The sequence below is a fragment of the Cyprinodon variegatus genome, unplaced genomic scaffold (genome assembly GCF_000732505.1).
Source record: "Cyprinodon variegatus isolate N-32 unplaced genomic scaffold, C_variegatus-1.0 Scaffold161, whole genome shotgun sequence".
NCBI lineage: Eukaryota > Metazoa > Chordata > Actinopteri > Cyprinodontiformes > Cyprinodontidae > Cyprinodon > Cyprinodon variegatus.
Genome location: NW_015150614.1, coordinates 533,111 through 544,035, shown reverse-complemented (window position 1 = coordinate 544,035; position 10,925 = coordinate 533,111). Strand labels below are relative to the sequence as shown.

The following is a 10,925-nucleotide window of genomic DNA, read 5'->3' as shown; positions in this document are numbered from 1 at the left end:
GAATAAGACTAGTAACAGAAATAAAGTAATGTTCATTTTTTTTTCTTTGTGCACTTCTATCAACCTTGGGGAAAAGTTGTGACTTGAAACACGTTTTAGTGAAGCAGCATTTTTTCTGATTTTCAAAGATTCCAAATGTTGAGCTAAATTGTCTGAGCAAAACAGAAACATGATGCAAAATAGCCGAGTGTTTAGTTAGAGGGCCTAATGGGGTGATCTACAAAAATTGCTTGTGCATCTGAAAAGATGCACAAATGGGTTAGGTTCTGCCCCAAATGAAAACAATTACGTGTAATTGGTCATTTGGGAGTGAATGCTACACAAATTCAAGTTCTGCCATTGAGTTGGAGTTATTATTTATACAAAACCAATGATAATCATCATGAAGACTTGACTGACCTGTCACTCAGACCTTATTCGCTTTGGGAGACCCTACCAGGGGGCATTACAACCCCAGAAGACTTGGTTTCTTGCATAATCTGAGAACTGAACCCCCGACCATATTAAAGTGGCGGTTGAAGAAGGGGTGAAAACCTTAATTATAATAAAGAAATTTGAGACTAGCATTTTTAATATAAGGTGAAACCTGGACCTCAGGCCAAAGCCTGGCTAAGGAAGAAGGTTTTTCTGTGAACACTCTTTGTTACTCTTTGTGGGAACAAGCCAGAAAAAAATTGAATGATACTGACTAGAAATGGTTGGGCTCATCTCCACACACAGAGAGGGGGGAAAGGGGACGGGGTTGGTTTTCTTGTCTTGCATAGGCTAAGCTGTCTTGTGTTAAAAGTGATAAGAATTATAGATATCCTTCATATTGGGCCTTTAATAAGTTTATGAAATGGCTTCCAACAAAAGTGAAAAGAATTCCAGTTTCCATTTAAAATACACCTTTTTTCCAGTTTTTTTTGTAATAATCACTATCAAAGCATGCTAAATCTTTAACAGACTTTATTGCCCAGGTGTCTTTTAGCCCCAAGGATTCCCAGTAGGCAACTTGTGAATGCATTAATGTGACACCATAATCACGCTCAGCCTGATCTCTTTGCCTTAAGCAACAGCAGTGACTTCTGTTGGTGGCAGATTAAGGCCCTAGAGGGTATTGCATAAACAGCATGTTTTATTCAAGTGTTTGCAGGTGCCAAAAGCACCCCACACATTTAATGTTTGGTGTTTTAAGAAACCAACTTCTCTAGTGTCCCCTTGGCTGTGTCTTTGGTTAATGGTCTTTGACAGAGGACACTGCAGAGAGAGTGATGGAGGTGCTGGAGCCAGCGGAGTCTCCACCTCCCTCTTCTCTGCAGTTCTACACACACCAAGAGGCCACACACACACACATATATGCTCTTACAGACACAATGGGTTGCGTTCCCACCAGTCCAATAACAGGCCTATTCATTAGAGTCCCTTACAGACAGTATTGACAGCCTGCTGACACATAGTCACTCCAGCATAAACAAATGGAGCAATAGCAAGGAGCAAAGGCGGGAAGGGAGGAGGGGAAAGACCTGTTATAATGGCTTTTTGACCGAGGAAAAGATCTCCATGCGCAAGGAGTGAGCAAGCACCCACGGAAACAAGAGGAGGAAAAGGAAATAACACAAGTATTATTGCTCTATCTCAAGCTAAATAGAGTCATCCATCAGCTGATCAACATGTCAATCTGTCATCTGAAGTGACACCCTAGAAATTGGATTATTTCTACAACCATATCTTGAATTTGCATTTTCGTTCCGGATCGTATAGATAGTATAACTGTAACTATAACTGTAGCTGCACATAGGAACTAGATAATTATTAGCTTGATCAACCCAGACCACTGATTGGCCAGACAGTAACTTTTCAGGTTGATAAATGCAACATCTGTATGCATTAGATCCTTATTCATACATTGTAGCTGTTGTAAACCTCTAAACCTCAAAGCCTGTGTGAGGTATTTTTCATCAAATGTACATTGACTCTCTGTGGACACCTGCCTACAGCTCAGGTTTTTGCAACCACACTGGCTTTGCACTCCAGCACGGACAATAAAAATCTACTGTTCTTACAGAGGTTGGTGCAAAGGTTCATATCAGATGAATAAAACAATGGGTAAGTTTATGAAAAAATGGTATAAAAAAACCAAACCAGGCTTGTTTTAAAGAAATTCAGAAGGGAAAGACCTAATGTTTACTTTATTTATTTCTGAGGATTAAAATGCCCTCATATTGTAATAAAAATATTCTTCTTTTAAGTTATTTTATCTTTTTTTATTTGTTCTTTCCTTTTTTACTGCATCACTGGTATTTCAATGTATTCAAATGCTAGCTGAAGCATCAACATACCCTGTGATATCACCTCTTGGGGTACTGAAACATGGCTCCGCACTTGCCAAAAATTTTAAAAACAATGCTGTGTTTTTTTCTTTTATGTTTATGTTTGTCACATTTACAACAATTATTAATAAAACTAATCTTATGAATAAGGTTAGTTTAATTAACTATTTAATTTACACTTTAAGCCAACAAATCTAGGTCTCTAGTTATAGGAGGGGAAAAGTGGTTGACAAGTTCAACTTTTCACTCTCAGGAATCACCATCCCATCTATCACAGAGCAACCAACAGCCTTGGAAAGGCCTTTGGCTGCAGTCTCAGAGATTCTTCTTCCAGCCAGAGAACCAGTGAGGAGCCCGAGGTTGGGTTGAAAAGTCAGGCCTTGCAAACAAATCATGTTGCCTCTGCTGGTGTATAAAGTTCCCATCTCAACTGTCGAAGCAATGGAGAGAAGGATCAGCAGTTACCTGTGAATATGCTTGGTCTCCCACACAGCTTAAGCATCACTGCCCTGTATGGTTCTAGCAACATCTTGCAGCTTCTAATACGTTGCATGGCCTAAGAGTTTATGGTGTTCAGAATGGGAAGAACTGCAGTACAGGGAGTGCTGAGATCCTAAGTTGGCATCAGCTGGCATCCAGGTGCACACAGGCTGTAAATGAAGGGCAGACAAAGCTCCGGAGGTTGCTGAGTCAAGGTTAATGCAAAAGGCTTTGGTGTGGGATGAGGCAACAGGGTGTGCAGGAACTGGGTATCTCCCAGCAACCAGGGTAGAAAAGGCCAAAGGAAAAGACTGTCAACATCTTGTTCAAGAGGAGGTGTGGGCAGGCATGGAGGAAGCAGCAGATAGTAGAACAGGAAAGCAGACTACCACCTGTGTATTATGTCTTTTTGAATCCAGCTAATCTCCAAGTCTAGGGAAAACAGATCTGCGTCCCTGTCCTCAGAGCTTAGGACGGGGATCCCTGGAACATCTCCTTAGCAGCTGCCTGAAAGTACTTGCAGATGGGCGCTATCATAGGTGCAATGACCAAATGCTTACTGCAGTCACTGACTGCATAGCTTCAGCCATCAACATCACCAACGGGCAACCCAAGTTACTGTAAGGTTATCAAGTTCCACAACATGGAGAGATGTCCAACATTCAAGCTCAAGCAAAGGCAGGTCTTCTTACCTCAGCCACTGATTGGGGACTAGAAATGGACCTGGGCAAACAAGTTTCCAGCCGGGATAACACCAACCCAGCTTTGACTGGATATGGTCATTGTGTCTGATTCCACTAAGCAGCTGATCATTCTAGAGCTCTCGGTGCCCTGGGGAGAGTGTATGGATGAGGCTAATGAGCGGAAGTGTGGCAAGTACCAGGAGCAAGTGGACGACTGCAACAGGGAAGGCTGGATAATACAATGTGAATATTTGGTGGCGTCACTAGGGTTGAGCAATGGGATGAATCTATCAACCATCAACAATAGACTCGGCCCTTCAACAACAATTATTTAAGAGCAATATTTGATTTGTTTCTTTGTTGGACCGACGCGGCCCACAACAAAAAAACACTTTAAAAAATACTTTAAATTGTACACACATACACATACTTTTTCCTCAGTGTCACCACACATATTTATCTATTTAAACTTGAGACAGAAAGAAAGAACCGATCCAAACCAGAACCTAGCTGTTTTTCTTTGTTGTTGTTTTAATTTTTTAACAGTGTATACAGGCCGCTCCATCTGTTACGGAGTTGTTTTTATCACAACAAATACAAAATTACACACAAAATAAATAAAAAAGGAAAATTCTCTCCTCCCTTGAAGCTGTTCGCCTTTCATTAAAGAAAAAAATCTCCACCTCAGTTTTCACTCTGTTCGAATTTTGTGCATTAAGATAAAAAAATGAATAACAGTCAAAAAACTACAATGTCTCATAATATAGTCAGAACAAATGGAAAAGAAGAAACTATTCCCACTTGAAGAAACGTATCCTTTTGGACTGGAAATCAAGCACGTTTACCTTATTGAGTTTTAGTCGTGTACACAGGTGGTTAACAACATTACCAGCATTGCAGAAGACACGCTGTGTGGAATAGTCACTTGCACATATATACCCTGCATCGCAATTTGTAGCAATACGAAAGTTGGGTTGAAAATTTTTACAAATTGCCCTTACTTAGCATTCACTCTGCAAAGAAGTACTCATGCTGCTGGGTCTCATTGGAGAGGCCAAGAAGGCCATCAGATCCATAACCGAAGCTGCAGGAAAAGCCACAACGTGGGTATGGATGAAGAGGCCAGACAAGTGGACTAATGCTGCTGAGACACAGGCTGGGGTCTGATCAACCCTGGTCAGGTCGCCTGGGCGAGGGTGTCTGTTCTTTGACAGACCCAAAACATCCAGTGACCTCAGGTTACATCACTGATGCGTCCATGCGCTTCTGCTAGATGTATCTTTTGACTTCCTATTTCTGAAAATTCAGAAATTCTTGCTTAATTTTCTACATTTTTAACTCTCTAAATTCATCTTGATCACAAAAATGTTTATTAAGATATTTTAAGATATTTTTAGATGTTACCAAAATGTATTCCACATATATTCCATGATAAATTATCTGCCTTCCTTGTCTGTGAGCATAAATCTCAATTAACAGATTTATGATTATTATTTTATTAAGTTTGCTATATTTTTAATCTGTAATCTTTTTTAACATTAAAAATTACATATTCTACATTTTTTTTAAGAAAAATCAAACAGAAAATGTTGCTAAAAGGTAGAAAAAAAATCAGTTATGTTTATTTGCACCTTCATCAACCCTTTCCAGAGTGCAAGTTCATTTTTTGTTGAGTATTTGATTGCTTTTAGTGGCATTTATCAATATTTAATGTGTAATGCGTTTTTAATTTGTATCACACTTTATGGATTTCAGTGTTACCTCTACTATGCAAATTATTAAGGAATAATAATTACATGACAAACTGTCCATACCAAATGTCTGAACATAATTACTCTGTTTATTTGGCCCAAAGAAAAGAACATGTTCAAACAAAAGGCAAAGAAAAATGCAGAATTTCAAAAATACTTTTCCTCATTTTGACCTCTGGATTCAGGTGAGCAAAGAAGGGGGTGGAGAAAAACAGGTGAACTGCAGAAGCCACAGCTATGCATACAGGTCAGCATAGAGACAGGCTTCATGAAGACAGATTAGGTCTGCGTGGGCACACAAAGACAAAGAGACAGATAGACTGGAAAGCCCTGAACTCAGAGTCTGATTCAAACAGACAAGACAGATGAGACAGGAAAATACATTCAAACATGGACTGATCTCGACACGATGGAACTGTCCTCCCTCCCAACTCTAAAAACAAGAAAAACATTTGCCTTTAAATTGAATTTGTAAGAAAAAATGCTTTTAGACAGCTTTTAGAAAACTCTTTTGGAGAGAGATGTTTTTGTTGTTGTTGTTTTTTTTCCAAAAGTTAGTGTCCTACCGTAATGTGAATCTAAAGGCATTTATCTTTTGGTTTTCTTAGACAGTATGTCAGGTCATGTTTTCTCTAAACATTTTAAAGCACGACAAGCTCAACAACAGAAGCTGCAGATCTTGCCCGCAGAGTGAATGTCAACCAGATAACTAAAGCTCACCAATTATCTGCTGTCCTTATCTGCATTAGCGCTGTTTTCATTATCAGTGCTGCCAGAAGCCTCTGCTAGGATCTACGAACTACTGCATTGCTCATCAACCATTGAATCGAAACCACAACATCATGGCAGAACCATAATGGCAATGGTTTGTTGCTCAAGGTCAGAGAATAGACAGAAGCCTTCATTTTACATGGGCATACTCTCACCATCCAGGCATTGCACACAAATCTATAAGCACCACGACTTTTCTTCAAAAGCCATTTAATTTTGAATCTTTGATTAGAAACTACAAGATCAATATCAATGAGCTCAAGTCATTAAAATTATCTGATTGGAAGTGGAGACCAGCTCACGGTAGAAATGTAAAGGTCATTGCAATGACATTACCCTTTATGAGAATAGAGTGACAAAAATGCTGAATAACTCCACAGAGTTGCATGAAAAAGCATTTTCCCCGCTGCAAACCCCCTTCTGTTTCTGTTTATTTGTAACAGTATCAACAAAAGCAACATGTTCAGGTAGAAAAAAAAAATCATCTTAGAAAAAAGAGACAGTTTAAATGGTGATTTCATGCATTAAAGGTAAAAAAGCTATCCAAAAAAAAAAAAAAAAAAACTGGTCAGGTCAAAGCATCTCAGGCACATTTAAGTCCAGACTTTACCTAGGTCCCTTTTTGTAGCCACTCAGACATGGTTTGCTGGTGTGCTTTGGATCAGTGTTCTATTCCACTATTCCCTCAAGACTTTTTTTATAGACTAGAAGTGTGTCAAATTTACAAAAGATGAAATGTAAGCTGTTCCTTCCAAAAAAAAAACAACAAATATGTTACATTACTTCAACTGAACATGTTAAATTTGAACTTCTGGTAAAAAAGTATTGCCTTTTTGAACAGAAGTGCTTAGATGTTGTTCTTGTTTGTTTTGTAACCTCTTGGATGAAATATCAATTTGTACTTGGAACATTTTGTTTGACTGGGTACTTGAGAGGTTCACCACTGGTGAGCTTTTTCTTTATTTGTCATTAATGGTTTTCACGATGTTTATCTAGGGTCCAACGGATATCAAAAAATCCTTTATAACTGAACTGAAAATGTCAGTTATATGTTAATTTTTTTCAGTTTAATAAATTATTTTTTTCCGTGAAAAAATATTTAATTATGTTTTTAGACTGTTTTTATAAGATAGTGTCTTGATTATAAATTCCCTTTTCACATTGCAGCATGTCACTTTCAAAAGTTTTTTTTCTCAATAAATGAAATCATTATTTTAAAAGTGTATTCAGCAGTTAGCCTGGTTAACTTTTTAACAGAGTCTCACTTCAAATGCTTTGAGCTGTCCCCATAATGCAGCAGCATTGGTTAGCTATTAGATATGACGGTGAAGTGCGCAGCTATAAGTTACACTATCACATTTTCAAATTAGGTCAATATGCTGAAGAAAAATCGTCAGCGATAGCAACTTGCCTAAGTATGTTTCTGCAAAGGTCCCCATTAAAGAGATAAATTCCACATTTTATTACTTAGCCTAGGCTCTTCAGTCAAAACTGACATCATAATAACTACCTTAAGCTAAAACCATTAAGGTGGTATAGCTGAGCTGCTGTTAAGTCACCCAGGTTGAATATCATTAGCGGCAGCTGCTACAACCTTCAACCTGATCAAGACAGTACATGTCTATCATATAACTGCAAATGCAAGCTGTAAAACCTCACAAAAGAGTTTATCCTAATGCAAAACCTAACTTTTTTCTTTCACTTATCCAGAAATAAACTCTACACAAACACTTCTCTTGCTCTCAACATTCATATCTTTTAGCTCTTAAAGCCTACACAACTCCCTATAATCATTAAAGATGTCTGCATGAAAAACATGCCTGCCGGGTGGGCAGAGAAGCGGAGCTGTGCCTGAATCAGCCCAGGCATGCGTTAAAACAAAGTGGCCTCTCCTTCAGAGCACATAGCAACAAAGACAAACACACGCATACACACATTTTTGCAAAGCTAACCCCCCTTTTTTTTTTTACACGCACGCACTGTCTCATAGAAACATAAATACACATATTAGAACACTTGAGGACATGTATTTCTATCCTGTTCAAACAGTTACTGGACTCATCCTCTGTATGAATGCGCACACAACTCCCTCTCTCCAGCATGGTCAGTATGAGAGCAGCATACTAAAGAAGAAAAAGCTGGCTGGCTGACTCAGAGCAGAGCAACAATGTAAGATTAACTGGAAACAACAATCTCCTGCATGGTAGAGACTGGTTCATTCCCTATAAATAGTTGTATTGGTGTGGAGGGGTTTTCACCAAATTATCATTATCTTATGTCATAAGACGTAATAAAAGGTCAATAATTCTTCCCATGTGGTACTGTCTTTTTGTATGAATTTGCATCCATTATGAGTAAGTTTGATCAAAGCATCTCTTTCCGCTCTCCTCCTCTAGCAGAACATAGGAATGGTTGAGTCTGATCATGTGACCAAACAGCTCCAAAACACTTTGACCTTCACTGTCATCACTCACACCTGCCTCAGTAATGGCACACAATTGTTGTAATTATGCACACCGACCATGACTTAAAGGTTTATCCGGGTGCAGCAGACGAGCAGAACATGGTATTAATCAGGAGCTGCTGTTAGCCAAGTTTAAGTAGGGATTAGTGAGTGACCTCACCAAAAATCCCAGGCACCAAAAAAGACAGAGACAACTCACCCAGAATCATGCTGTGTGTGTTTGTGTTGCCTTTGGTGTCCCCTGGGGCTGGCAGGTGTTCCCCCACTGCCTGAGTCTCTCCTGCTTTTGCTGAGAGACAACAACAGCTCCAAAAAATTCAGTCGTCCCCCCCCTCCTTCCACTCTCCAGAAAGAGGCAACTCAGAGAGGCAGTGCTGGATGTGAGGACAGACTGCTGCTGCTGCACATGTTGTCCCTTGCGCCTGCCCTCTCCAGGTGTAGAAGAGAGAGAGCGTGGGTGTGTGTGTGGATATGTTTGTGCGTGGAGGGGGAGGAGGGAGGTCCAGTGTTTCTGCAGCGGTTGCTCAGGTATGCCTAAGGACAATGTTGGGAGCAGAGGACGGTGAAGGGGAAAACGAGAGAGGAGAATGCAGGGGGGGTTGAGCCTAAAGTGTGACAGCCAATCACAAGGGGGAGGGCTACAGAGTCAGGATCTTCTACTACACAGCAGCCAGGAGGAAATGCAGTGGTCTCCAGTAAACAGCTGACAAGCACTTTACTTTCATCTGAACCATTTCACAAGAGGCTTCAAAAAGAAGAAAAGACCGGGGAACATCCTCTATGCTATGTAAAGTCAGCACCTTCTTTGGTCTCTCGCTGAAAAATACACACACTCTCTTCTCCCGGTCTCACTTTCTCTCTGTTCCTTGCTTTTAGGGTTGGGTAAAACCTAAAGGCACCTTAAATGCCTTTGCTCTGATTGGTGGCAGACTTGGCCAATGGGAGCAGTGGCAGACACTTGTCATCATGCAGAGTGGAAGTCATGAAGGAGAGACAGAGCATGACTGAAAATGCTTTCTCCCTCTCATTTTTCACATCTACTTCCCCATGAGCCTGGTTTCCCACATCCATGGTTGTTGTTCACCATGCTGTCCCTCTCCTGCAGCCTCGCTCCTGAGTCCTCTGACTCCACACCTATGTGGACTTGTTAGAGGATTCTCCAATATGTCCTTCTCCACTTCCATTTTGTGACCCTTTGAGGCAAAGTTGGACTCTTTATCAACGCCTGAGCTTTCGTCAGAGGGATTGGAATTTCAGTCTAGGGAAGAGAGGACGGTCGGGGGGCTGCCAGGCAAAAAAAAAATTTGAGATGAAATGGGAAGCGACAGAGCAGAGGAAGCAGAAAAAGGAGGGGTAGAGATTAAACTAAACACAAACTGACAGAGAGATGAAGAGATGTGGAGTGACAAGGAAAGACGACCAGAAGGAAATGCAGGCAAAGAGAAAGAGAAGCTGTCAGATCCTGGAGAGAATTAAATAGGACTACAGCAATGCAGCCACTAATTGAGAATGAGATTCACAGACAGCTGTTCTGGGTTCAGTTCTATAACACCAGGAAGCCACTCGGAAGAATGTCCTTTGTCATGTTCCTGCATTGCATATGCCTTCCAGTTTCCCCTTTATGAAGGAGAAATCAGAGGGCAGCCTGGGAGAGACATTTTCTAAAATCACACAGCTCTGACTTTATAGAGAAGCTTTAGAGAAGGCATAACAAAACTGTCAAAAAAAACCTAATCCCCTTGGGCAGGCTGGCTTGCAAACACAACAGATATAACCACGTGAGCCAGGAGCGACAGCAGAAAGCTGTGTGATGTTGATGGAGTCTCCCTTTGCCCTTCTTTCTGCTTTTTATTTTCTAACTGTACTCTCCCCCTTCCATTATCACGCTCTCAGGCTGAGGCTGTGAGTCAAAGGATGTTGGAGTGAATACTAAGGAGGGAGGCTGACACCTCCAGAACCACTCTATGAGAAGCTCTGCACTGCAAGTCTTTATGGTGTCTTGCATAGGTAATCATACCTTATAAAGTTTTTCACACTTTAAAAAGTTACAACCACAATCCTCAGGGTATTTTTTTTTATATGGGGTACACCACCAAAAAGTATTGTGTTGCTGTAAACTGGAAGGATGTGAATGATGTTTTTAAATCAAATTTATAGTGTGGCATTCAGTGTATCCAGACCCTTTTACTAGGATTACTCTAGGTAAATCCAGTTAAACAAATTCCCTTTGGAAATCACTGAATCACCCAATTATGATAGAGTCTGCCAGTATATACTTAATTAAGGTGTTCTGTCTGATTCTTGGATGTTTGTTACAGACAGATCATGAACTAAGTGCAAATACTATAAGATATGGTCATCCACCTACACCAAAATGCTAGCTAGAATTGAATTGAGCAACAAAGCAATCAAGAGATACTGTTACTCAGGAGGAGTTGCACATATTTATAGCTCAGGTAGCAGA

General features: G+C 40.3%; 1 protein-coding gene across 2 annotated transcripts in view; it reads right to left on the bottom strand.

Annotated features, from left to right (window-relative positions):
* LOC107086776 (zinc finger protein 385A-like) overlaps positions 1 to 10,925 on the bottom strand; it is a 96,260-nt gene that overhangs the window by 73,615 nt on the left and 11,720 nt on the right. Inside the window, exon 1 of one of the 2 annotated variants that reach the window (XM_015377944.1) lies at positions 8,661 to 9,266. The exons of the other annotated variant lie outside the window; for it this stretch is intronic. Coding sequence (XP_015233430.1) covers positions 8,661 to 8,670 — 10 coding nt within the window. The 5' untranslated portion in view covers positions 8,671 to 9,266. Of the gene's footprint in view, positions 1 to 8,660; positions 9,267 to 10,925 lie in introns of those variants that run through there. 2 annotated transcript variants of the gene reach the window in all.